General features: G+C 42.7%; 1 protein-coding gene across 3 annotated transcripts in view; it reads left to right on the top strand.

Moving 5' to 3' along the window:
* The window catches only part of smpx (small muscle protein X-linked), a 36,608-nt gene extending 13,137 nt beyond the window's left edge, over positions 1 to 23,471 (top strand). For all 3 annotated transcript variants that reach the window (XM_052513353.1, XM_052513354.1, XM_052513355.1), the window contains exons 2-5: positions 3,729 to 3,790; positions 18,042 to 18,128; positions 19,968 to 20,131; positions 23,042 to 23,471. In XM_052513353.1, coding sequence (XP_052369313.1) covers positions 3,755 to 3,790; positions 18,042 to 18,128; positions 19,968 to 20,120 — 276 coding nt within the window. In that variant the 5' untranslated portion in view covers positions 3,729 to 3,754 and the 3' untranslated portion in view covers positions 20,121 to 20,131; positions 23,042 to 23,471. The remainder of the gene's footprint in view (positions 1 to 3,728; positions 3,791 to 18,041; positions 18,129 to 19,967; positions 20,132 to 23,041) is intronic.
* The last annotated feature ends 2,755 nt before the right edge of the window (positions 23,472 to 26,226 follow it).

The following is a 26,226-nucleotide window of genomic DNA, read 5'->3' as shown; positions in this document are numbered from 1 at the left end:
GTGCAGATACGCTCCCCATCCAACCTGACAGAGCTTGAGAGGATCTGCAGAGAAGAATGGGAGAAACTTCCCAAATACAGGTATGCCAAGCTTGTAGCGTCATACCCAAGAAGACTTGATTGAGGCTGTAATCCTTGCCAAAGGTGCTTCAATAAAGTACTGAGTAAAGGGTCTGAATACTTACGTAAAAGTGATATTTAAGGTTTTTATTTATAACACTTTTGCTGCAATTTCTAAAAACCTATTTTTGCTTTGTTGTTATGGGGTATTGTGTGTAGATTGATGAGGGGGAAAAATGATGTAATCCATTTTAGAATAAGGCTGTAACGTAATTATTTGGGGGGAAAGGTCACAAATATTGCTGTTGGGATGGCACACTGTGGTATTTCACCCAATCGATATGGGAGTTTATCAAAATTGGACTTGTTTTCGAAATTCTATGCGGGCCTACGTAATCTAAGGGAAATATGTGTCTCTAATATGGTCATACATTTGGCAGGAGGTTAGGTAGTGCAGCTTAGTTTCCACCTCATTTGTGGGCAGTGTGCACAAAGCCTGTCTTCTCTTGAGAGCCAGGACTGATGCTCTCAATAGCAAGGCTATAGCAAGGCTATCCTCACTGAATCTGTAAGTGGTCAGGTGTTCTGCCACTATGTACTCTCTGTTTAGGGCCAAATAGCATTCTGCTCAGATTTTTTGTTAATTCTTTCCAATGTGTCAAGTAATTATCTTTTTGTTTTCTTATGATTTGGTTGTGTATAATTGTGTTGCTGTCCTGGGACTCTGTGAGGTCTGTTTGTGTTTATGAACAGAACCCCAGGACCAGCTTGCTTTAGGGGACTCTTCTCTGTAGGTGATGGCTTTGTTATGGAAGGTTTGGGAATCGCTTCCATTTAGCTGGTTATAGAATTTTGATTTTGATAATTAGCAAGAATCCCTAAAATTCTGCTCTGCATGCATTGTTTGGAGTTTTAAGTTGTACACATAATATTTTTGCAGAATTCTGCATGTAGTCTCAATTTTGTAAATTATTGTTTGTGACCAGACCCCAGACCTCACAACCATAAAGGACAATGGGTTCTATAACTGATTCAAGTCGTTTTAGCCCAGATCCTAATTGGTATGTCAAATTTGATGTTCCTTTTGATGGCATAGAAGGCCCTTCTTGGTCTCTCAGATCGTTCACAGCTTTGTGGAAGTTACCTGTGCCGATGTTTAGGCAGAGATATGTATAGTTATTTATGTGCTCTAGGGCAACTGTGTCAACATGGAATTTGTATTTAAGGTCCTGGCAACTGAACTTTACTTGGAACACCATTATTTTTGTCTTACTGACATTTACTGTCAGGGCCCAGGTCTGACAGATTCTATGCAGAAGGTCTAGGTGGTGCTGTTGGTCCTCCTTGGTTGGAGACAGAAGCACCAGATCATCAGCAAACAGTAGATATTTGATATTTGATTTTAGTATACACTTGCAAGTTCCACGCATATGAGGAAGCAGCATCACAGGCAGCCCAGATCTTTATTCCATTGGTTTTAGACGGTATGTACTGCCTGAAGGGACAGCGGCCCCTAAATTGCATAAGCTGTCATCAACAGTAACGTTGGGCCCAGAGTTGTAAAACAGGGGAAAGTGGTCCACCCACATGTCCCACACTGATCTGATTGCAGCTAGCTTGTCTCTCTGCTGTCGAACTGGTGCATCGGTTATCGAAGTGGATCCTGGAAATAATGTGGAAGTTTTCCAGAGATGTCCCACAGGGAGTCTGTGGATTCCCCATTTGACTTGAAAACAGCAGCACGGATTAGATCCTCAAAGTATGCATGTAAATGAGTTTGGTCCTTCTCCTTCCATCTCTCTCCAAAAACACGCCTTCCCTCCAAAATAGTGCAGTCCAGAATGATTTTCTGGATGGTGTCTGGGATGAACATTTCAAAAGAAGACTTTATGTCCTGCACATGAGTACTGCCATCTGCGTCGGCCCTGGTTGTATCCTTATCACATTGGCAACTGAGGGGGGGCTCATTCCTTGGGCATGAAGACCATTACATTTCAAAAAGTTTTGACATCCATAATTATCCTCCTGCAGACTGCTGGTGAGCTGGTCCTGGGGCTGGCTGAGGGTCGACCTCATCCTCTTCTTCCAACTCACTGTCAGACTCCGAATTGACATAGACACAATCCTCATATTCTGAAAATTCTTCATCCTCCTTCCCCACTGGCTTCTCTCTCTGCATATTTTTTTTTTTACTCTAAGGCCCTCTAAGCAGAGATCATTTTTTTGCCATACTGATTGACTGGGATAAGGAGCCACACATGCAAAGCTATTTATTTGTTGTGTCCCTCCCCCAGTTTGCACCTGGCTGGGGTAGAGTTTGGGAAAATACAGATTTTTTTTACAACGTATCTTCCAGGTTCCCGCAAGAGATTGTGTAGTTTCACACACTACAAAGTGTAAAAAGTGCAAGAAAAGCGGGAGACAGGCAGACAGGCAGACAGGCAGACAGGCAGACAGGCAGACAGGCAGGGAGATGGACAGGCAGACAGACAGACAGGCAGGGAGATGGACAGGCAGGGAGATGGACAGGCAGACAGGCAGACAGGTAGGGAGATGGACAGGTTCTTGGTGCTGTGTTGAAACAGCAGACCCAGGAAGGAGGAGGAAGACAGAGTGAAGGCACACAGCAAATCTTTTTGTTTAATTTTTACTTGTTTTCACCTACACACACACTTTTCCACACTGTTATTACCCTCGGGTCCAGTGGACCCGAAAACCACAAACGTTTTAAGTATAGCCAATTGGAATTTGTGGTCAGTATATTTGATCATTTCATGTATCATTTCCATCAACACTAAAGGCCTTTTTGGTTGGAGAGTTTGTATTTTGTCCTGTAGTTCAATCAATTGAATTGGAGAATCCAGTGGGTTCTGGTAGTCTTCAATAGTTGATTCTAGGATTTGACATTTGATCATGTATATGTTTTTGCTGTTTGTTCTTCGTTATAGAGCGAGAAAGATTAGAGAAGTGGTTCATCCATACATCTCGGTTTTTATAGATAACTGTTGGTGTTTGTTCAGTGTGTTCCAATTTTCCCAGAAGTGCTCTATGGATTCTTCTCTCTCTCTCTCTCTCTCTCTCTCTCTCTCTCTCTCTCTCTCTCTCTCTCTCTCTCTCTCTCTCTCCCCCACCCTTCTCTCCACTCCCCTCTCCCCCTCTCTTCTCTCCACTCCCCTCTCCCCCTCTCTCTCTCCTACTCTCTCCACTCCCTCTCCCTCCTTCTCTGTCCACTCCCTCCCCCTCTCCCACTCTCTCCCATATTCTCAAACTCTCTCTCTCTCTCTCTCTCCACTCCCTCTTTATCCCTCCCCCACACTCTCTCCCCTTTCTCTCCCCCTCTCTATCTCTCCTCTTTCTTCTCTCTCTCCCCCTTCTATCTATACTTCCTCTCTCTGTCTGTTAAATTATTCAGGTGTTAGTTTTGTACCTGCCTCTCTCTTTGGGAGTCGCCAGGCAACTGAAAGACTATCCCAGGCCCCTGAACCAACCCACATGACAGCAATGCCCCCCCACCCCCAACACACACACACACACACAAACACACAAACAAACACACTCAGTCTCTCACCAGTCCTGTCTGGTCTAATCTCGTCAGTTTGATCTGAGCCAGGCTCTCCCACCTGTCTAACTCTAACCCTAACCCTTCTCAATGCTTTGTATTTCCTGCAGGATAGTTGACTGACTGAACAAGCAGCATGTCTAAACCATCGTCCAACGTCAAAGCCTTGCAGGTAGGAGTGTGTGTGTGTGTGTGTGTATAATTTCTCTCAATAAAATATAGTACTGTTTTGAACCCATCTACAGTAGTTATTTTGTTTAAAATATAAATGACACTACAGAGGGACCTCCTCACTAAAATCTGTAGCTCTCCCAGTGGTCTAGTGTAGTTAGAGCTGGGTTAGAGATACAACCTGTAGCTCTCCCAGCAGTCTAGTGTAGTTAGAGCTGGGTTATAGATACAACCTGTAGCTCTCCCAGCGGTCTAGTGTAGTTAGAGCTGGGCTAGAGATACAACCTGTAGCTCTCCCAGCGGTCTAGTGTAGTTAGAGTTGGGTTATAGATACAACCTGTAGCTCTCCCAGTGGTCTAGTGTAGTTAGAGCTGGGTTATAGATACAACCTGTAGCTCTCCCAGCGGTCTAGTGTAGTTAGAGCTGGGTTAGAGATACAACCTGTAGCTCTCCCAGCGGTCTAGTGTAGTTAGAGCTGGGTTAGAGATACAACCTGTAGCTCTCCCAGCGGTCTAGTGTAGTTAGAGCTGGGTTAGAGATACAACCTGTAGCTCTCCCAGCGGTCTAGTGTAGTTAGAGCTGGGTTAGAGATACAACCTGTAGCTCTCCCACTGGTCTAGTGTAGTTAGAGCTGGGTTAGAGATACAACCTGTAGCTCTCCCAGCTGTCTAGTGTAGTTAGAGCTGGGTTAGAGATACAACCTGTAGCTCTCCCAGCGGTCTAGTGTAGTTAGAGCTGGGTTAGAGATACAACCTGTAGCTCTCCCAGTGGTCTAGTGTAGTTAGAGCTGGGTTAGAGATACAACCTGTAGCTCTCCCAGCTGTCTAGTGTAGTTAGAGCTGGGTTAGAGATACAACCTGTAGCTCTCCCAGCGGTCTAGTGTAGTTAGAGCTGGGTTAGAGATACAACCTGTAGCTCTCCCACTGGTCTAGTGTAGTTAGAGCTGGGTTAGAGATACAACCTGTAGCTCTCCCAGCGGTCTAGTGTAGTTAGAGCTGGGTTAGAGATACAACCTGTAGCTCTCCCACTGGTCTAGTGTAGTTAGAGCTGGGTTAGAGATACAACCTGTAGCTCTCCCAGTGGTCTAGTGTAGTTAGAGCTGGGTTAGAGATACAACCTGTAGCTCTCCCACTGGTCTAGTGTAGTTAGAGCTGGGTTAGAGATACAACCTGTAGCTCTCCCAGTTTCTAGTGTAGTTAGAGCTGGGTTAGAGATACAACCTGTAGCTCTCCCAGTGGTCTAGTGTAGTTAGAGCTGGGTTAGAGATACAACCTGTAGCTCTCCCAGTTTCTAGTGTAGTTAGAGCTGGGTTAGAGATACAACCTGTAGCTCTCCCAGTTTCTAGTGTAGTTAGAGCTGGGTAGAGATACAACCTGTTGCTCTCCCACTGGTCTAGTGTAGTTAGAGCTGGGTTAGAGATACAACCTGTAGCTCTCCCAGCGGTCTAGTGTAGTTAGAGCTGGGTTAGAGATACAACCTGTAGCTCTCCCAGTGGTCTAGTGTAGTTAGAGCTGGGTTAGAGATACAACCTGTAGCTCTCCCAGTGGTCTAGTGTAGTTAGAGCTGGGTTAGAGATACAACCTGTAGCTCTCCCACTGGTCTAGTGTAGTTAGAGTTGGGTTAGAGATACAACCTGTAGCTCTCCCACTGGTCTAGTGTAGTTAGAGCTGGGTTATAGATACAACCTGTAGCTCTCCCAGTGGTCTAGTGTAGTTAGAGCTGGGTTAGAGATACAACCTGTAGCTCTCCCACTGGTCTAGTGTAGTTAGAGCTGGGTTAGAGATACAACCTGTAGCTCTCCCACTGGTCTAGTGTAGTTAGAGCTGGGTTATAGATACAACCTGTAGCTCTCCCAGTGGTCTAGTGTAGTTAGAGCTGGTTTAGAGATACAACCTGTAGCTCTCCCAGTGGTCTAGTGTAGTTAGAGCTGGGTTAGAGATACAACCTGTAGCTCTCCCAGTTTCTAGTGTAGTTAGAGCTGGGTAGAGATACATCCTGTAGCTCTCCCACTGGTCTAGTGTAGTTAGAGCTGGGTTAGAGATACAACCTGTAGCTCTCCCACTGGTCTAGTGTAGTTAGAGCTGGGTTAGAGATACAACCTGTAGCTCTCCCAGTGGTCTAGTGTAGTTAGAGCTGGGTTAGAGATACAACCTGTAGCTCTCCCAGTTTCTAGTGTAGTTAGAGCTGGGTTAGAGATACAACCTGTAGCTCTCCCAGTGGTCTAGTGTAGTTAGAGCTGGGTTAGAGATACAACCTGTAGCTCTCCCAGTTTCTAGTGTAGTTAGAGCTGGGTTAGAGATACATCCTGTAGCTCTCCCAGCGGTCTAGTGTAGTTAGAGCTGGGTTAGAGATCTAACCTGTAGCTCTCCCAGTGGTCTAGTGTAGTTAGAGCTGGGTTAGAGATACAACCTGTAGCTCTCACAGTTTCTAGTGTAGTTAGAGCTGGGTTAGAGATACAACCTGTAGCTCTGCCAGTTTCTAGTGTAGTTAGAGCTGGGTTAGAGATACAACCTGTAGCTCTCCCACTGGTCTAGTGTAGTTAGAGCTGGGTTAGAGATACAACCTGTAGCTCTCCCACTGGTCTAGTGTAGTTAGAGCTGGGTTAGAGATACAACCTGTTGCTCTCCCACTGGTCTAGTGTAGTTAGAGCTGGGTTAGAGATACAACCTGTAGCTCTCCCAGTTTCTAGTGTAGTTAGAGTTGGGTTAGAGATACAACCTGAAGGTCTCCCACTGGTCTAGTGTAGTTAGAGCTGGGTTAGAGATACAACCTGTAGCTCTCCCACTGGTCTAGTGTAGTTAGAGCTGGGTTAGAGATACAACCTGTAGCTCTCCCAGTTTCTAGTGTAGTTAGAGCTGGGTTAGAGATACAACCTGTAGCTCTCCCAGTTTCTAGTGTAGTTAGAGTTGGGTTAGAGATACAACCTGAAGGTCTCCCACTGGGCAAAGACATCAGTTCAACATCTGGCTTTGATTTACATTTGGTTGAGTTCAATGTGAATTCAATGTGAAATCAACAAAACATGTCATTGGATTTAGGTGATAAAAATAGGAAATGTCCTTACATTGATTACTTTTTTCAAATCCAAATAGTTTTCCACAATGATTCATCAACATCACATTTGATTTTTTGTTTGAAAACACTTGGAAAGCTCTCCAGGACTAGGTCCAGAACTAGTAACTCTGTTGCTCTGTAGCTATCCAGGACTAGGTCCAGAACTAGTAACTCTGTTGTTCTGTAGCGCTCCAGGACTAGGTCCAGAACGAGTAACTCTGTTGTTCTGTACCTCTCCAGGACTAGGTCCAGAACTAGTAACTCTGTTGTTCTGTAGCTCTCCGGGACTAGGTCCAGAACGAGTAACTATGTTGTTCTGTACCTCTCCAGGACTAGGTCCAGAACTAGTAACTCTGTTGTTCTGTAGCTCTCCAGGACTAGGTCCAGAACTAGTAACTCTGTTGTTCTGTAGCTATCCAGGACTAGGTCCAGAACTAGTAACTCTGTTGTTCTGTACCTCTCCGGGACTAGGTCCAGAACGAGTAACTATGTTGTTCTGTACCTCTCCAGGACTAGGTCCAGAACTAGTAACTCTGTTGTTCTGTAGCTCTCCAGGACTAGGTCCAGAACTAGTAACTCTGTTGTTCTGTAGCTATCCAGGACTAGGTCCAGAACTAGTAACTCTGTTGTTCTGTACCTCTCCAGGACTGGGTTGAGACATAAAGCCTCTAGCTCTCAAGGACCAGGACTAGAACTAAAGCCTGTAGCTCTGTAGCTCTCCAGGAGCAGGGGTAGTGCATGGCTCTAACTAAAGCCTCTAGCTCTCAAGGGCCAGGACTAGAACTAAAGCCTGTAGCTCTGTAGCTCTCCAGGAGCAGGGGTAGTGCATGGCTCTAACTAAAGCCTCTAGCTCTCAAGGACCAGGGCTAGAACTAAAACCTACAGTTCTGTAACTCTCCAGGTGCAGGGGTAGTGCATGGCACTAACTAAAGCCTCTAGCTCTCAAGGGCCAGGACTACAACTAAATCCTGTAGCTCTGTAGCTCTCCAGGACCAGGACTGGAACTAAAGCTTGTAGCTCTATAGCTCTCCAGGACCAGGACTGGAACTAAAGCCTGTATCTCTCCAGGACCATGACTAGAACTAAAGCATGTAGCTCTGTATCTCTCCAGGACCAGGGAGCATGCAGGGTTATAGGACCAGGAATATAACTAAAGCCTGTATCTGTGTATCTCTCTACAACCAGAACTAAAGCTAAACCGTGTAGCTCTGTAGCTCTCCAGGACCAGGACTGGAACTAAAGCCTGTAGCTCTGTAGTTTTCCAGGACCAGGACTAGAACTAAAGCCTGTAGCTCTGTAGCTCTCCAGGACCAGGACTGGAACTAAAGCCTGTAGCTCTGTAGCTCTCCAGGACCAGGACTATAACTAAAGCCTGTAGCTCTGTAGTTTTCCAGGACCAGGACTAGAACTAAAGCCTGTAGCTCTGTAGCTCTCCAGGACCAGGACTGGAACTAAAGCCTGTAGCTCTGTAGCTCTCCAGGACCAGGACTATAACTAAAGCCTGTAGCTCTGTAGTTTTCCAGGACCAGGACTAGAACTAAAGCATGTAGCTCTGTATCTCTTCAGGACCAGGGCACATGCAGGGTTATAGGACCAGGAATATAACTAAAGCCTGTATCTGTGTATCTCTCTACAACCAGAACTAAAGCTAAACCGTGTAGCTCTGTAGCTCTCCAGGACCAGGACTGGAACTAAAGCCTGTAGCTCTGTAGCTCTCCAGGACCAGGACTGGAACTAAAGCCTGTAGCTCTGTAGCTCTCCAATACAAGGGCTATAATTAGAGCATGTAGATCTCCAGCACCAGGACTAGTGCAGGGTTAACACCGAAGCCTGAATCTCTGTAACTCTCTAGGACCAGGATTAGCACCAAAGCCTGTAGCTCTGTAGATCTCCAGGACCAGGACTAGAACTAAAGCCTGCAGCTCTGTAGCTCTCTATGACCAGGGCTAAAACTAAAACCTGTAGCTCTTTAGCTCTCCGGGACCCAGTCTCATGCGGGATTTAAACTAAAGCTTGTAGCTTTGTAGCTTTCCAGGAACAGACGTAGTGCATGCTTAGACCAAAGATTCCCATTAGAGAGAAGGGAGCTGGCCAGGCAGAGACAGCAAGGGCAGTTCGTCGCCCCAGTGCCTTACCATTCAACATCACACCCCTGGGAAAGACTACACTCAATCAAAGGACATAATGAATAGATGAGTCTTCAATAAAAAAATATACAAAAATATTTCACCTTTATTTAACCAGGTAGGCTAGTTGAGAACACCTTTATTTAACCAGGTAGGCTAGTTGAGAACACCTTTATTTAACCAGGTAGGCTAGTTGAGAACACCTTTATTTAACCAGGTAGGCTAGTTGAGAACACCTTTATTTAACCAGGTAGGCTAGTTGAGAACACCTTTATTTAACCAGGTAGGCTAGTTGAGAACACCTTTATTTAACCAGGTAGGCTAGTTGAGAACACCTTTATTTAACCAGGTAGGCTAGTTGAGAACACCTTTATTTAACCAGGTAGGCTAGTTGAGAACACCTTTATTTAACCAGGTAGGCTAGTTGAGAACACCTTTATTTAACCAGGTAGGCTAGTTGAGAACACCTTTATTTAACCAGGTAGGCTAGTTGAGAACACCTTTATTTAACCAGGTAGGCTAGTTGAGAACACCTTTATTTAACCAGGTAGGCTAGTTGAGAACACCTTTATTTAACCAGGTAGGCTAGTTGAGAACACCTTTATTTAACCAGGTAGGCTAGTTGAGAACACCTTTATTTAACCAGGTAGGCTAGTTGAGAACACCTTTATTTAACCAGGTAGGCTAGTTGAGAACACCTTTATTTAACCAGGTAGGCTAGTTGAGAACACCTTTATTTAACCAGGTAGGCTAGTTGAGAACACCTTTATTTAACCAGGTAGGCTAGTTGAGAACACCTTTATTTAACCAGGTAGGCTAGTTGAGAACACCTTTATTTAACCAGGTAGGCTAGTTGAGAACACCTTTATTTAACCAGGTAGGCTAGTTGAGAACACCTTTATTTAACCAGGTAGGCTAGTTGAGAACACCTTTATTTAACCAGGTAGGCTAGTTGAGAACACCTTTATTTAACCAGGTAGGCTAGTTGAGAACACCTTTATTTAACCAGGTAGGCTAGTTGAGAACACCTTTATTTAACCAGGTAGGCTAGTTGAGAACACCTTTATTTAACCAGGTAGGCTAGTTGAGAACACCTTTATTTAACCAGGTAGGCTAGTTGAGAACACCTTTATTTAACCAGGTAGGCTAGTTGAGAACACCTTTATTTAACCAGGTAGGCTAGTAGAGAACACCTTTATTTAACCAGGTAGGCTAGTTGAGAACACCTTTATTTAACCAGGTAGGCTAGTTGAGAACACCTTTATTTAACCAGGTAGGCTAGTTGAGAACAAGTTATCATTTACAACTGCGATCTGGCCAAGACAAAGCATAGCTTTTTCAGCTTTTTCAAACAGAAATGTGCATCCTGTAGTACTAACTCAAAAAAGTTACGACAATAAGAGCCTGTGCATATTTGTTCCTAACTTCCCTGAAAAGTTGCATATCACGGGGGCTATTCGATGTTAATGCAGAATGCCACAGGATGTTTTGATGCTGGTCAAGGGCAGACAGGTCCGGAGTGAACCAAGGACCATATATATTCCTAGTTCTTCATTTTTGAGATGGGCATGCTTATTTAAGATGGTGAGGAAGGCACTTTTAAAGAATAGCCAGGCATCATCTCCTGACGGGATAAGGTCAATGTCATTCCAGGATACCCCGGCCAGGTCGATTAGAAAGGCCTGCTTGCAGAAGTGTTTCGGGGTGCGTTTGACAGTGATGAGGGGTGGTCGTTTGGTCATAGACCCATTACGGATGCAGTCAATGAAAAAGTGATCGCTGAGATCTTGATTGAAAACAGCAGAGGTGTTTTTGGAGGGTGAGATCGTTAGGATGACATTTATGAGGGTGTTTACTGATATGGGGTTGTACCTGCTAGGTTCATTGATCATTTGTGTGAGATTGAGGGCATCAAGCTTAGTTTGTAGGATGGCCAGGGTGTTAAGCATGTCCCAGTTTAGGTCACCTAGTAGCACAAGCTCAGAAGATAGATGGGGGGCAATCAATTCACATATGGTATCGAGGGTACAGTTGGGGGCAGAGGGAAGTCTATAGCAAGTGGCAACAGTGAGAGACTTGTTTCTGTAAAGGTGAATTTTTAGAAGTAGAAGCTCAAATTGTTTGGGTACAGACTTAGATAGCCTGCAGAGTTCTGTATTACTATCTTTGCAGTAGATTGCAACACCGCCCCCTTTGTCAGTTCTATCTTGGCGGAAAACGTTATAGTTAGCGATGGAGATTTCAGGGTTTTTGGTGGTTTTCCTAAGCCAGGATTCGGACATGGTTAAGACAACATAAAGACTTAAAGGTCAAGACCGACTCTGAGTCTCTCACATGGATAGGCAGACAATTCCATAAAAGTGTAGCTCTATATGAGAAAGCCCTGCCTCCAGCTGTTTGCTAACAAATTCTATGAACAGTAAGGAGGTCTGTGTCTTGTGACCATAACGTACGTGTAGGTACAGTATATACAACAGGAACAAATCAGAGAGATAAGTAGGAGAAAGTCCACGAAAACCTTGAAACCAGCCAGGAAAAAATATGCAATCAACAAACGCAGGATTAAAAGAAAAATCATTTCACTAACCTTTTGAAATATTCATCAGATGACAGTAATATAACATGTTACACAGTACATTCATTTTATTTTCAATAATCTGCAATATATATCCATAAATCTCTGTTTACAATGACGTATCGTTCAAAAAATGCTACTAAAATGTCAGGAGAAATGACGATAGCTCCGGCAGATAACGTCAGCTAACAAGGAATACACATCATAAACTTTGACTAAATATGCATGTTCTACATATGTATAGGAAGATACACTTCTTCTAAATGCAATCGCTGTGTTACATTTATTTTTAACGTTACAGGTTGCGTTCACTAGGCTATACTAGGAGTCGGCTCTCCAAAAGTAGCATTCTGGCTCCTCTATCTTGGAGTCGACAGAAACCCAAATTTACCACATAAATATTCCCTTACCTTTGCTGTTCTTCCATCAAAAGACCTGGATGGGATTATACTTACCAAAACAGCGTTTAGTTTTCAAGTCTGCGTCTTTCGGTTCTCAAACACGACACTTTTCGGTCTAAATGTAGCCAAAACTAACTTCATAATCAAGCTTTAACATGTTATAAAGGTGTACAGCAATTGTGAGAACGAACAGAAACACAGGCACCGTTCAATCGATCTTGGAAAAAAGACAGGACTTGACCAGAGCGCACATAAAAGTGATCGTTTTTTTTGAGTGACGGAGAGCTTTCGTCATGCTCACAATGATTCTCACAATGAGAAGCCCCATTGAAAGCTGAGATCGCGCTGAACACGTAGGGACTGTTCCCAGAGCTGTAACTGTTTGGGAAGGGTGTTTGCGATGACGTCAAAGTTGGGCCAACTTTTATCATGACAAGAGATAGTTTGGGAGAATGCATGCTCTGAGAGTTCTGCTTTACATAGAGATACAATTTAAATGGTTTTAGAAGCTTTAGAGTGTTTTCTGTTCGATAATATTTTTTATATGCATATATTAGCAACTTTTGACAAAAATGTATCCTGTTTAATAAGGGCACCAAATTCCTCCAGTAGGGGCAGTAAACATCCCTATCTCTAAGAGGCTAATCTAGAAGTGATAATAGCATGGATTAGCTTTTCTGCATAATTTTTTTTACAAAAAGTTAAAGATTTTCGCAAGGTTAAGAAGATGGAAAAAAGCTGCCCTTGAAATATTCTTGATATCTTCGTCAAAATAGAAATTAGGGTCCAAAGTAACGCAGTCCTTCTGAGATTTATTTGTGACGACAATACAACCATCAAGATTAATTGTCAGATCCAACAACAGATCTCGTTATTTCTTGGGACCTAGAACTAGCTTCTCTGCCACCATCCACTTCCTTATGTCTGAAACAGAGACTTCCAGGGTAGGCAATTTTAGGGTTTTACCATGTTTCATCATAATGTGCAGCTGTGTGTCGTCTGCATAGCAATGAAAGTTGACATTGTGTTTCCGAATGACATTACCAAGAGGTAGAATATATAGTGAAAACAATAGTGGTCCTAAAACGGAACCTTGAGGAATACTGAAACGTACAATTTATTTTTCAGAGGACAAACCCCCCACAGAGACAAACTGATATAAGATCTAAACCGGGCCAGAACTTGTCCATGTATGTAACGATGTGCGCTGAGAGTCGGGAACCAAGTTCAGGGAGTGAGTGTTTTAATAAATTAACACAACATAATACAAACTAAGAAACAAGGACAGCACACAGACATGGAACAGAAACAATGACGCCTGGGGAAGGAACCAAAGGGAGTGACATATAAAGGGCAGGTAATCAAGGAGGTGATGGAGTTCAGGTGAGTGTCATCATATGCTGATGCACTTAATGGTGGTGACAGGTGTGCACCATAACGAGCAGCCTGGTGACCTAGAGGTCAGAGAGGGAGCAGACCAATTATGACTTCCAATCTCTCCAAAAGAATGTGGTGATCGATGGTGTCAAAAGTGTCACTAAGGTCTAGGAGCATGAGGAAAGATGCAGAGCCTTGGTCTGTCGCCATTAAAAGGTTATTTACCACCTTCAATAGTGCAGTCAGTACGATGATGGGGTCTAAAATGTACTGGAGTGTTTCATATACGTTATTTGTCTTCAGGAAGGCAGTAAGTTGCTGCAACAGCTTTTTCTAAAATGGTTAAGAGGAATGGGTGATTAGATATAGGCCGGTCAAGGTTTGGCTTTTTCAGGAGAGGCTTTATTACTGCCACTTTTAGTGAGTTTGGTGCACATCCGGACGATAGGGAGCTGTTTATTATATTCAACATAGGAGGGCCTAGCAAAGGAAGTAGCTCTTTCAGTAGTTTAGTTGGAAGTGGGTCCAGTAAGCAGCTGGTTTAGAGGCCATGACTATTTGGTGAATGTGTCGAGAGAGCATAAAAAACTTGAGTGTCTCTATTGATCCTTTATCTTGGCCAGGTCGCAGTTGCAAATGAGAACTTGTTCTCAACTAGCCTACCTGGTTAAATAAAGGTGAAATTATTATAAAAAATAAAAAGAATCCTAGGTCGTGGCAGTTCTATGCACTCAGGATAACTAAGTTTTGGAGAAATACACAGATTCAACGAGGAGTCCATAGTTTGCTTTCCGATGATCATGATCTTTTCATCAAAGAAGATCATCAATTCATCACTGCTGAAGTAAAGGCCATACTCACTTGGGGAATGCTGCTTTTTAGTTAGCTTTGCGACGGTATCAAAGATACGTACATGTTTGATTGTTTTTATTCTCCTGAATTAGGTTGGAAAAGTAGGCTGATCAAGCAGCAGTAAGGGCTCTTTGATACTGCACGGTACTGTCATTCCAAGCTAGTCGGAAAACTTCCAGTTTGTTGGAGCGCCATTTCCTTTTCAACTGATACGCAAAACAACGTCTGATTCAAAGCGTAGAATTTTAAACAAAATTCTTGCAAACAATAGAATGTTATATATATGGAGGATACAACCATCACAGCTCTGCAGATTTTGCTATGAAGAGACCGAATCTTTAGATAATTTGTTTTGGTACTGTCCATTGTTTTGGCACTGCTTGTTTTTGGTCGCAGGTCCAGGAATGGTTGAAGAAGAGCAACATTTACTCTGCATAACTCTGCAGATAGCAATACTGGATGATTTGAAAAGTCATAGTCAGTTGATGATCAATAATATAATAATACTTTAAGCAAAAATGTTTATCTTTAATTTACAGAAAGTAGAAACTATGAGAATAGAAAGGTTCAGAACTTTGGGAAACATCACAGCAAAAATGTTTTTATTTTAGCTCCTTGGGTAGGTGGTTAACAATGACGCCTGGGAGATTGAGGGCATCCATCCTTGGGTCGGTGGAGGGAGTCTAAAAGGGCATATAGAAATTAGTTGTATCCTTGGTTCTGAGCAGATGACTTGTTGCAATTGCAAATACACTGCGCTAAAAAACTAAAGGGAACACTTAAACAACACAATGTAATTCCAAGTCAATCACACTTCTGTGAAATCAAACTGTCCACTTAGGAAGCAACACTGATTGACAATAAATTTCACATGCTGTTGTGCAAATGGAATAGACAACAGGTGGAAATTATAGGCATTTAGCAAGACACCCCCAATAAAGGAGTGGTTCTGCAGGTGGGAACCACAGACCACTTCTCAGTTCCTATGCTTCCTGGCTGATGTTTTGGTCACTTTTGAATGTTGGCGGTGCTTTCACTCTAGTGGTAGCATGAGACGGAGTCTACAACCCACACAAGTGGCTCAGGTAGTGCATCTCATCCAGGATGGCACATCAATGCGAGATGTGGCAAGAAGGTTTGCTGTGTCTGTCAGCGTAGTGTCCAGAGCATGGAGGCGCTACCAGGAGACAGGCCAGTACATCAGGAGACGTGGAGGAGGCCGTAGGAGGGAAACAACCCAGCAGCAGGACCGCTACCTCCGCCTTTGTGCAAGGAGGAGCACTGCCAGAGCCCTGCAAAATGACCTCCAGCAGGCCACAAATGTGCATGTGTCTGCTCAAACGGTCAGAAACAGACTCCATGAGGGTGGTATGAGGGCCCGACGTCCACAGGTGGGGGTTATGCTTACAGCTCAACACCGTGCAGGATGTTTGGCATTTGCCAGAGAACACCAAGATTGGCAAATTCGCCACTGGCGCCCTGTGCTCTTCACAGATGAAAGCAGGTTCACACTGAGCACACGTGACAGATGTGACAGAGTCTAGAGACGCCATGGAGAACGTTCTGCTGCCTGAAACATCATCCAGCATGACCGGTTTGGCGGTGGGTCAGTCATGGTGTGGGGTGGCATTTCTTTGGGGGGCCGCACAGCCCTCCATGTGCTCGCCAAAGATAGCCTGACTGCCATTAGGTACCGAGATGAGATCCTCAGACCCCTTGTGAGACCATATGCTGGTGCGGTTGGCCCTGGGTTCCTCCTAATGCAAGACATTTACATTACATTTAAGTCATTTAGCAGACGCTCTTATCCAGAGCGACTTACAAATTGACAATGTAAGTCAAGACAATGCTAGACCTCATGTGGCTGGAGTGTGTCAGCAGTTCCTGCAAGAGGAAGGCATTGATGCTATGGACTTGCCAGCCCGTTCCCCAGACCTGAAACAAATTGAGCAAATCTGGGACATCATGTCTCGCTCCATCCACCAACGCCACGTTGCACCACAGACTGTCCAGGAGTTGGCAGATGCTTTAGTCCAGGTCTGGGAGGAGATCCCTCAGGAGACCATCCGCCACCTCATCAGGAGCATGACCAGGCATTGTAGGGAGGTCATACAGGCACGTGGAGGCCACAGACACTACTGAGCCTCATTTTGACTTGTTTTAAGGACATTACATCAAAGTTGGATCAGCCTGTAGTGTGGTTTTCCACTTTAATTTTGAGTGTGACTCCAAATCCAGACCTCCATGGGTTGATACATTTCATTTCCATTGATCATTTTTGTGTGATTTTGTTGTCAGCACATTCAACTATGTAAAGAAAAAAGTATTTAATAAGAGTATTTCATTCATTCAGATCTAGGATGTGTTGTTTTAGTGTTCCCTTTATTTTTTGAGCAGTGTATAATAAGATGGGGGTCCGATAGTCCAGGTTTATGAGGAAAAACATTTTGATCCACAATATTTAACCCATGGGAGCTAACTAGGTCCAGAGTATGACTGTGACAGTGAGTAGGTCCAGATACATGTTGGACAAAACTTCGTCATTACACAAAGGAATAACCTCAACCAAAGGTCCCTTAGAAATTTTATTGGGACAACTAGATCCAGGGTATGACTGCGGCAATGCATTGGTCGGGTGACATGTTGAACAAATCCCACTCGATGATGGCTCCGAAAGCCTTTTGGTTTATCATGTGAATATTATCTGCCATGACTACAACTTCTGATAAGAATTCAGGGAACTCAGTGAGGAACGATGTAAATGGCCCAGGAGGCCTGTAAACAGTTGCTATAAAAAGTGATTGATTAGGCTGCATTGATTCCATGACTAGAAGTTAAAAAGACGAAAACCCAGTCATTTTGTAAATTGTTTTATTTGCTGTCGTAAATGTTTGCAACACCTCCCGCCTTTGCAGGATACACAGGCAATATGGTCACTAGTGTAACCAGGAGGAGAGGCCTAATTTAACACAGTAAATTAATCAGGCTTGAGCCATGTTTCAGTCAGGCCAATCACATCAAGGATATGAACATTGATTAGTTCATTGACTATGACTGCCTTGGAAGTGAGGTATCTAACATTAATTAGTCCTATTAAGATGTGAGATCTATTTCAATAATGGCAGGAATGGAGGAGGTCTTTATTCCAGTGAGGTTGTTAAGGTGAACACCGCCATGTTTAGATTTGCGGCACAGACACGGTCTCAATGAGGAAAGCTTAGCTGACAACACTGACTGTGCTAGTGGCAGACTCCACCAAGCTGGCAGGCTGGCAAACAGCCTGCTGCCTGGCCTACACCCTATCTCATTGTGGAGCTAGAGGAGTTAGAGCCCTGTCTACGTTGATAGATAAGATGAGACAATACCGACATTCATAATATGTTAAGCACACCATGTGTGTGTGTGTGTGTGTGTGTGTGTGTGTGTGTGTGTGTGTGTGTGTGTGTGTGTGTGTGTGTGTGTGTGTGTGTGTGTGTGTGTGTGTGTGTGTGTGTGTGTGTGTGTGTGTGTGTGTGTGTGTGTGTGTGGGGGTGTGTTTCATTTCCATACTCTTAATAGAACAGGACCAAACCAGGATGTAGTGTCTGTAACCAAAGCAGATGGTTTTGTGGCAAGACAGACACCAGGTTCACACACACACATATCAGTCAATACACACACAATACTCAGGGATCTATAAGTAAATAACTTGCAAAGAGTCTAGAGGAGGTTTACACCAATCCAATGCTCTTAAATGTGTGCTGAGGAGTGAACGAATGCTGAGGAGTGAACGAATGCTGAGAAGGAGAAAGGACAGAGAATTGGAAAGCTGTACATGTGGCCTCAAGAGTTGAGTGTGTCTGATTGGTTGTTGCTCCTGTCCAACAGGCAAATCTAAATATTCCGATGGGAGCGCTGCGTCCAGGGGCGGGACATCCTGTCAAGAGGAGAGAGGATACTGTAGACACAGAGGAGGTCAGCCACACACACACACACACACACACACACACACACACACACACACACACACACACACACACACACACACACACACACACACACACACACACACACACACACACACACACACACACACACACACACACACACACACACAAACAAACACGCACCAATATGGCTTGAGGACCTATAGTTGAAGTCGGAAGTTTACATACACTTAAGTTGGAGTCAATAAAACTCGTTTTTCAACCACTCCACAAATTTCTTGTTAACAAACTATTGTTTTTGTGCTTGACTATCTACTTTGTGCATGACACAAGTCATTTTTCCAACAATTGTTTACAGACACATTTTTTCACTTCTAACTCACTGCATCACAATTCCAGTGGGTCAAGAGTTTACATACACTAAGTTGACTGTGCCTTTAAACAGCTTGGGAAATTCCAGCAAATGATGTCATGGCTTTAGAAGATTCTGATAGGTTAAATGACATGATTTGAGTCAATTGGAGGTGTACCTGTGGATGTATTTCAAGGCCTACCTTCAAACTCAGTGCCTCTTTGCTTGACATCATGGGAAAATCAAAAGAAATCAGCCAAGACCTCAGAACATTTTTTGTAGACCTCCACAAGTCTGGTTCATCCTTGGGAGCAATTTCCAAATGCCTGAAGGTACCACGTTCATCTGTACAAACGATAGTATGCAAGTATAAACATCATGGGACCATGCAGCCGTCAAACCGCTCAGGAAGGAGACGCGTTCTGTCTCCTAGAGATGAACGTACTTTGGTGCGAGAAGTGTAAATCAATCCCAGAACAACAGCAAAGGACCTTGTGAAGATGCTGGAGGAAACAGGTACAAAAGTATCTATATCCACAGTAAAACGAGTCCTATACTGACATAACCTGAATGGCTGCTCAGCAAGGAAGAAGCCACTTCTCCAAAACCGCCGTGAAAAAGCCAGACTACGGTTTGCAACTGCACATTGGGACAAAGATCGTACTTTTTGGAGAAATATCTTATGGTGTGATAAAACGAAAATAGAACTGTTTGGCCATAATGACCATCGTTATGTTTGGAGGAAAAAGGGGGAGGCTTGCAAGTCGAAGAACACTATCCCAACCGTGAAGCACAGGGGTGGCAGCATCATGTTGTGGGGGTGTTTTGCTGCAGGAGGGATTGATGCACTTCACAAAATAGATGGCATCATGAGGGAGAAAAATTATGTGGATATATTGAAGCAACATCTCAAGACAGCAGTCAGTAAGTTAAAGCTTGGTTGCAAATGTGTCTTTCTAATGGACAATGACCCCAAGCATACTTCCAAAGTTGTGGCAAAATGGCTTAAGGACAACAAAGTCAAGGTATTGGAGTGGCCATCACAAGACCCTGACCTCAATCCTATGGAAAATGTGAGGGAAGAACTGAAAAAGCGCGTGCAAGCAAGGAGGACTACAAACCTGACTCAGTCACACCAGCTCTGTCAGGAGGAATGGGCCAAAATTCACCCAACCTATTGTGGGAAGCTTGTTGAAGGCTACCCAAAACATTTGACTCAAGTTAAACAATTTAAAGGCAATGCTACCAAATACTAATTGAGTGTATGTACACTTCTAACCCACTGGCAATATGATGAAAGAAATACAAGCTGAAATAAATCATTCTCTCTACTATTATTCTGACATTTCACATTCTTAAAATAAATTGTTGATCCTAACTGACCTTTAACAGGGATTTTTACTAGGATTAAATGTCAGGAATTGTGAAAAACTGAGTTTAAATGTATTTGGCTAAGGTGTATGTAAACTTCCGACTTCAATTGTATATACACAATAGGAAACTCTTTTTGAACAGGCTCCTCCCCCAGACCCCCTGCAGGAAGCCACGGCCCTGTCGCCAGAGGAGAAGAAGCCATTGCCAGGATCGATGAAGCTTCCTGGTCCAGCAGTCAACCTATCAGAGCTGCAGAACGTCAAGAGTGAACTACGATGGGTCACCAAGGACTAACACACACACTGGTACAGACACACACTGGTACAGACACACACTGGTACAAACACACACACACACACACACACACACACACACACACACACACACACACACACACACACACACACACACACACACACACACACACACACACACACTGATGTCCACTTCAACCATGAAAAACATTGCAGGAGATGCAGTTTTAGGATTTCATGACAAGATGTCAGTGTGGGATGTGTATTATTCTTATTAGGGGTTATGAGTACTTATTTGGGGTTGTGAGTACTTATTAGGGATTATGGGAATTTATTTGGATTATAGGTACTTATTTGGGGTTATGGAGCCAGTTATTTGGGGTTATGGGTACTTTTAGGGGATCAGGGTAATTATTTGGGTTATGATCACTTATTAGGGGTTATGGAGCCAGTTATTTGAGTTATGAATACCTATTAGGGGTTATGAGTACACATTTGAATTGTGAGTACCTATTTGGGGTTATGAGTACTTATTTGGGATGTGAGTACTTATTAGGGTTTATGAATACGGATTAGGGGTTATGACTACTTATTAGGAATTACTGGTACTTATTTGGGTTGTAAGTACTTATTTGGGTTATAAGAGTTCTTATTTGGGTTGTAAGAGTTCTTATTTGGGTTATAAGAGTTCTTATTTGGGTTATAAGAGTTCTTATTTGGGTTATATGAGTTCTTATTTGGGTTATATGAGTTCTTATTTGGGTTATATGAGTTCTTATTTGGGTTATAAGAGTTCTTATTTGGGTTATAAGAGTTCTTATTTGGGTTATAAGAGTTCTTATTTGGGTTATAAGAGTTCTTATTTGGGTTATAAGAGTTCTTATTTGGGTTATATGAGTTCTTATTTGGGTTATATGTACTTATTTGGGTTATAAGAGTTCTTATTTGGGTTATATGAGTTCTTATTTGGGTTATATGTACTTATTTGGGTTATAAGAGTTCTTATTTGGGTTATAAGAGTTCTTATTTGGGTTATATGTACTTATTTGGGTTATAAGAGTTCTTATTTGGGTTATAAGAGTTCTTATTTGGGTTATAAGAGTTCTTATTTGGGTTATATGAGTTCTTATTTGGGTTATATGAGTTCTTATTTGGGTTATAAGAGTTCTTATTTGGGTTATAAGAGTTCTTATTTGGGTTATAAGAGTTCTTATTTGGGTTATAAGAGTTCTTATTTGGGTTATATGAGTTCTTATTTGGGTTATAAGAGTTCTTATTTGGGTTATAAGAGTTCTTATTTGGGTTATAAGAGTTCTTATTTGGGTTATAAGAGTTCTTATTTGGGTTATAAGAGTTCTTATTTGGGTTATATGAGTTCTTATTTGGGTTATATGTACTTATTTGGGTTATAAGAGTTCTTATTTGGGTTATATGAGTTCTTATTTGGGTTATATGAGTTCTTATTTGGGTTATATGTACTTATTTGGGTTATAAGAGTTCTTATTTGGGTTATAAGAGTTCTTATTTGGGTTATATGTACTTATTTGGGTTATAAGAGTTCTTATTTGGGTTATAAGAGTTCTTATTTGGGTTATATGAGTTCTTATTTGGGTTATATGAGTTCTTATTTGGGTTATAAGAGTTCTTATTTGGGTTATAAGAGTTCTTATTTGGGTTAGAGTTCTTATTTGGGTTATATGAGTTCTTATTTGGGTTATATGAGTTCTTATTTGGGTTATATGTACTTATTTGGGTTATAAGAGTTCTTATTTGGGTTATAAGAGTTCTTATTTGGGTTATAAGAGTTCTTATTTGGGTTATAAGAGTTCTTATTTGGGTTATATGTACTTATTTGGGTTATAAGAGTTCTTATTTGGGTTATAAGAGTTCTTATTTGGGTTATAAGAGTTCTTATTTGGGTTATAAGAGTTCTTATTTGGGTTATATGAGTTCTTATTTGGGTTATATGTACTTATTTGGGTTATAAGAGTTCTTATTTGGGTTATAAGAGTTCTTATTTGGGTTATAAGAGTTCTTATTTGGGTTATAAGAGTTCTTATTTGGGTTATAAGAGTTCTTATTTGGGTTATAAGAGTTCTTATTTGGGTTATATGAGTTCTTATTTGGGTTATATGTACTTATTTGGGTTATAAGAGTTCTTATTTGGGTTATAAGAGTTCTTATTTGGGTTATAAGAGTTCTTATTTGGGTTATAAGAGTTCTTATTTGGGTTATAAGAGTTCTTATTTGGGTTATATGAGTTCTTATTTGGGTTATATGAGTTCTTATTTGGGTTATAAGAGTTCTTATTTGGGTTATAAGAGTTCTTATTTGGGTTATAAGAGTTCTTATTTGGGTTATAAGAGTTCTTATTTGGGTTATATGAGTTCTTATTTGGGTTATAAGTACTTATAAGCCAACACCCCCTTATGCCAAAGGGGGTGTTGGCTTTGGGGATGACCAGTGAGATATACCTGCTGGAGCGCGTGCTACGGCTGGGTGTTGTTATGGTGACCAGTGAGCTGGTCGGGGCTTTACCTAGCAAAGACTTATAGATGACCTGGAGCCAGTGGGTTTGGCGACGTATATGTAGCGAGGGCCAGCCAACGAGAGCGTACAGGTCACAGTGGTGGGTAGTATATGGGGCTTTGGTATCAAAATGGATGGCACAGTGATAGACTGCATCCAGTTTGCTGAATAGAGTGTTGGAGGCTATTTTGTAGATGACATTGCTAAAGTTGAGGATCGCTAGGATAGTTAGTTTTATGAGGGTATGTTTGGCGGCGTACGTTTTGGTTATGAATACTCATTTGGGTTATGAGTAGAAAGGTTTTCTGTTTGGCCCTGGAAATGTATTGTTTTTAATGCGTAACTTTGTGAACACTGTATGGTTAAATAAGGGTGACATTAAAATATGAAAAAGATAACCTAGCTAAGACTTTATGTTTATGTGTCCTACAGCGGTGTTTCCCAACTTCTCCTTCAGTACTGAATCAGGTGTGCTTGTCCAGGGATACAATAAAATGTGTACTGTTGGGGATACTCAAGGAGTACTACAGGTTTCTCATCAGACCCACACCCACCCTGCATCTTCTACTGTTGGACTACAACTACCACACCCACCCTGCATCTTCTTCTGATGGACTACAACTACCACACCCACCCGGCATCTTCTACCGATGGACTACAACTCCCACACCCACCCTGCATCTTCTACTGATGGACTACAACTACCACACCCACCCTGCATCTTCTACTGTTGGACTACAACTACCACACCCACCCTGCATCTTCTTCTGATGGACTACAACTACCACACCCACCCGGCATCTTCTACCGATGGACTACAACTCCCACACCCACCCTGCATCTTCTACTGATGGACTACAACTACCACACCCACCCTGCATCTTCTACTGATGGACTACAACTCCCACACCCACCCTGCATCTTCTACTGATTAAATATAAGATTGACCCTGCATCTTCTACTGATGAACTACAAATACCAGGCCCAACGTAAATCATCAACTGATAGACGACAACTATACCAGACTACACCTAACCCTATCAGCTACAGACAACTATACCAGACTACACCTAACCCTATCAGCTACAGACAACTATACCAGACTACACCTAACCCTATCAGCTACAGACAACTCCACCAGACTACACCTAATCCTATCAGCTACAGACAACTCCACCAGACTACACCAAACCCTTTCAGCTACAGACAACGATACCAGACTACACCTAACCCTATCAGCTACAGACAACGATACCAGACTACACCTAATCCTATCAGCTACAGACAACTATACCAGACTACACCTAACCCTATCAGCTACAGACAACTCCACCAGACTACACCTAACCCTATCAGCTACAGACAACTCCACCAGACTACACCTAACCCTATCAGCTACAGACAACTATACCAGACTACACCTAACCCTATCAGCTACAGACAACTCCACCAGACTACACCTAACCCTATCAGCTACAGACAACTATACCAGACTACACCTAACCCTATCAGCTACAGACAACTATACCAGACTACACCTAACCCTATCAGCTACAGACAACTATACCAGACTACACCTAACCCTATCAGCTACAGACAACTATACCAGACTACACCTAACCCTATCAGCTACAGACAACTCCACCAGACTACACCTAACCCTATCAGCTACAGACAACTATACCAGACTACACCTAACCCTATCAGCTACAGACAACTATACCAGACTACACCTAACCCTATCAGCTACAGACAACTCCACCAGACTACACCTAACCCTATCAGCTACAGACAACTATACCAGACTACACCTAACCCTATCAGCTACAGACAACTATACCAGACTACACCTAACCCTATCAGCTACAGACAACTCCACCAGACTACACCTAACCCTATCAGCTACAGACAACTATACCAGACTACACCTAACCCTATCAGCTACAGACAACTATACCAGACTACACCTAACCCTATCAGCTACAGACAACTCCACCAGACTACACCTAACCCTATCAGCTACAGACAACTCCACCAGACGAGTGACCTGCAATAGGCCATCTACTTCAACAAACCCATAACTGGTTTCATTTCCCATGCAGTGAAGTTAGGGTTAGGGATAGACTGAATTGAAGTGAACTAAATTGAACAATAATACATCCAGCCCTGGTAGCTATAGGTCTCTGTGTTACCTCATATAGAAAAGACTACAATCAGATTAGTTATAGGGTTTTTTTGTAAATTCACTCTGGAGTGCAAGAGTGCAGAATTAGTAAATTCAGAGCGTTTCACTCTTGGACTAATCAGAGCTCACACTGGACACTGGCGGTTAATCAGAGCGTTCTGACCTAACAACGGCTGTCAAGCACCCAAGATAACTGGCTAAAGTTGACTAGCTTGCTAGCTACTTCCAGACACAAATGAAACAACACCTCACTCTGACCATTCACCATAGCAGAGCTGGTTAGGATGTTTTCATGTTATCAAGAGCATTGGTGACTGTAATTGTGCTGCTGACAACAATATATTTACATTTCTTTGCCAACGTTTACTGACACCGATTATAGTCAATGGGTGCTTGTAAATGAATCAGTTATTTTGGACTCTGGTACACTCAGACGATGAGTGCTCTGGAATAGGATTAGATAGTCAGAGTGAATTTACTAACGCACCAATAGACATCATAACATTACAGCTCTGTTACAGCTCTGCTACCTTTTACATCTTTAACTGTCAATGTGAACAAGACACAATTTGGAGAATGTATCTGGTGGACTGATGTTATCAGAATGTGTATGGCGGGTTGTGATGTCATCAGAATGTGTATGGTGGGTTGTGATGTCATCAGAATGTGTATGGTGGGTTGTGATGTCATCAGAATGTATTCGTGGACTGTGATGACATCAGAATATTGTGATGTTTTAATTTGTTTGAAATTCCCTAATAATCAAAATGGTTTCTAGGAGATGATGGATTCCTTAGCAACTGTTGCAATAAATTATATCTTGATTCTACATAGTGGTCTCTGTCATACACACAACAGGCAGCCACACAGACTGACACACACACACACACACACACACACACACACACACACACACACACACACACACACACACACACACACACACACACACACACACACACACACACACACACACACACACACACACACACACACACACACACACACACACACAGAGCAGTGTGTAGGTCCGTGTGTATGTGTCATCACTTTCACTCCTCTGTTCCCACCCTTCAGTATCACTACATTAATCACAAGACACTCATCCATCATCGTCACACACTCACACAGAGTCTGCCCTGGAGAGCAAAAGCAGAGGGCAGATGTGTCTAAATTTAGTTTCCACCAGGTCACAGTGTATTCGACTGGTTACAACTGCTAGTCGGGGTACTGCAGCCTACAATAAAAACAATATGGCTACAGACCACAGCATCAAACCAAACGTCAACACTACACCAGACTGCAAATCTACTGGGGTAAAACATTACATTTAAGATACATTTCACTCAGCGTTTGTGTTAAATATATATATTTTTAATGAATATGATGACACCATTTTCAGGAGAATGGAGAACAAACACACACGTACACA

This window comes from Oncorhynchus keta, unplaced genomic scaffold (genome assembly GCF_023373465.1).
Source record: "Oncorhynchus keta strain PuntledgeMale-10-30-2019 unplaced genomic scaffold, Oket_V2 Un_scaffold_1004_pilon_pilon, whole genome shotgun sequence".
Lineage (NCBI taxonomy): Eukaryota > Metazoa > Chordata > Actinopteri > Salmoniformes > Salmonidae > Oncorhynchus > Oncorhynchus keta.
This window is presented reverse-complemented; position numbering and strand designations above follow the sequence as displayed.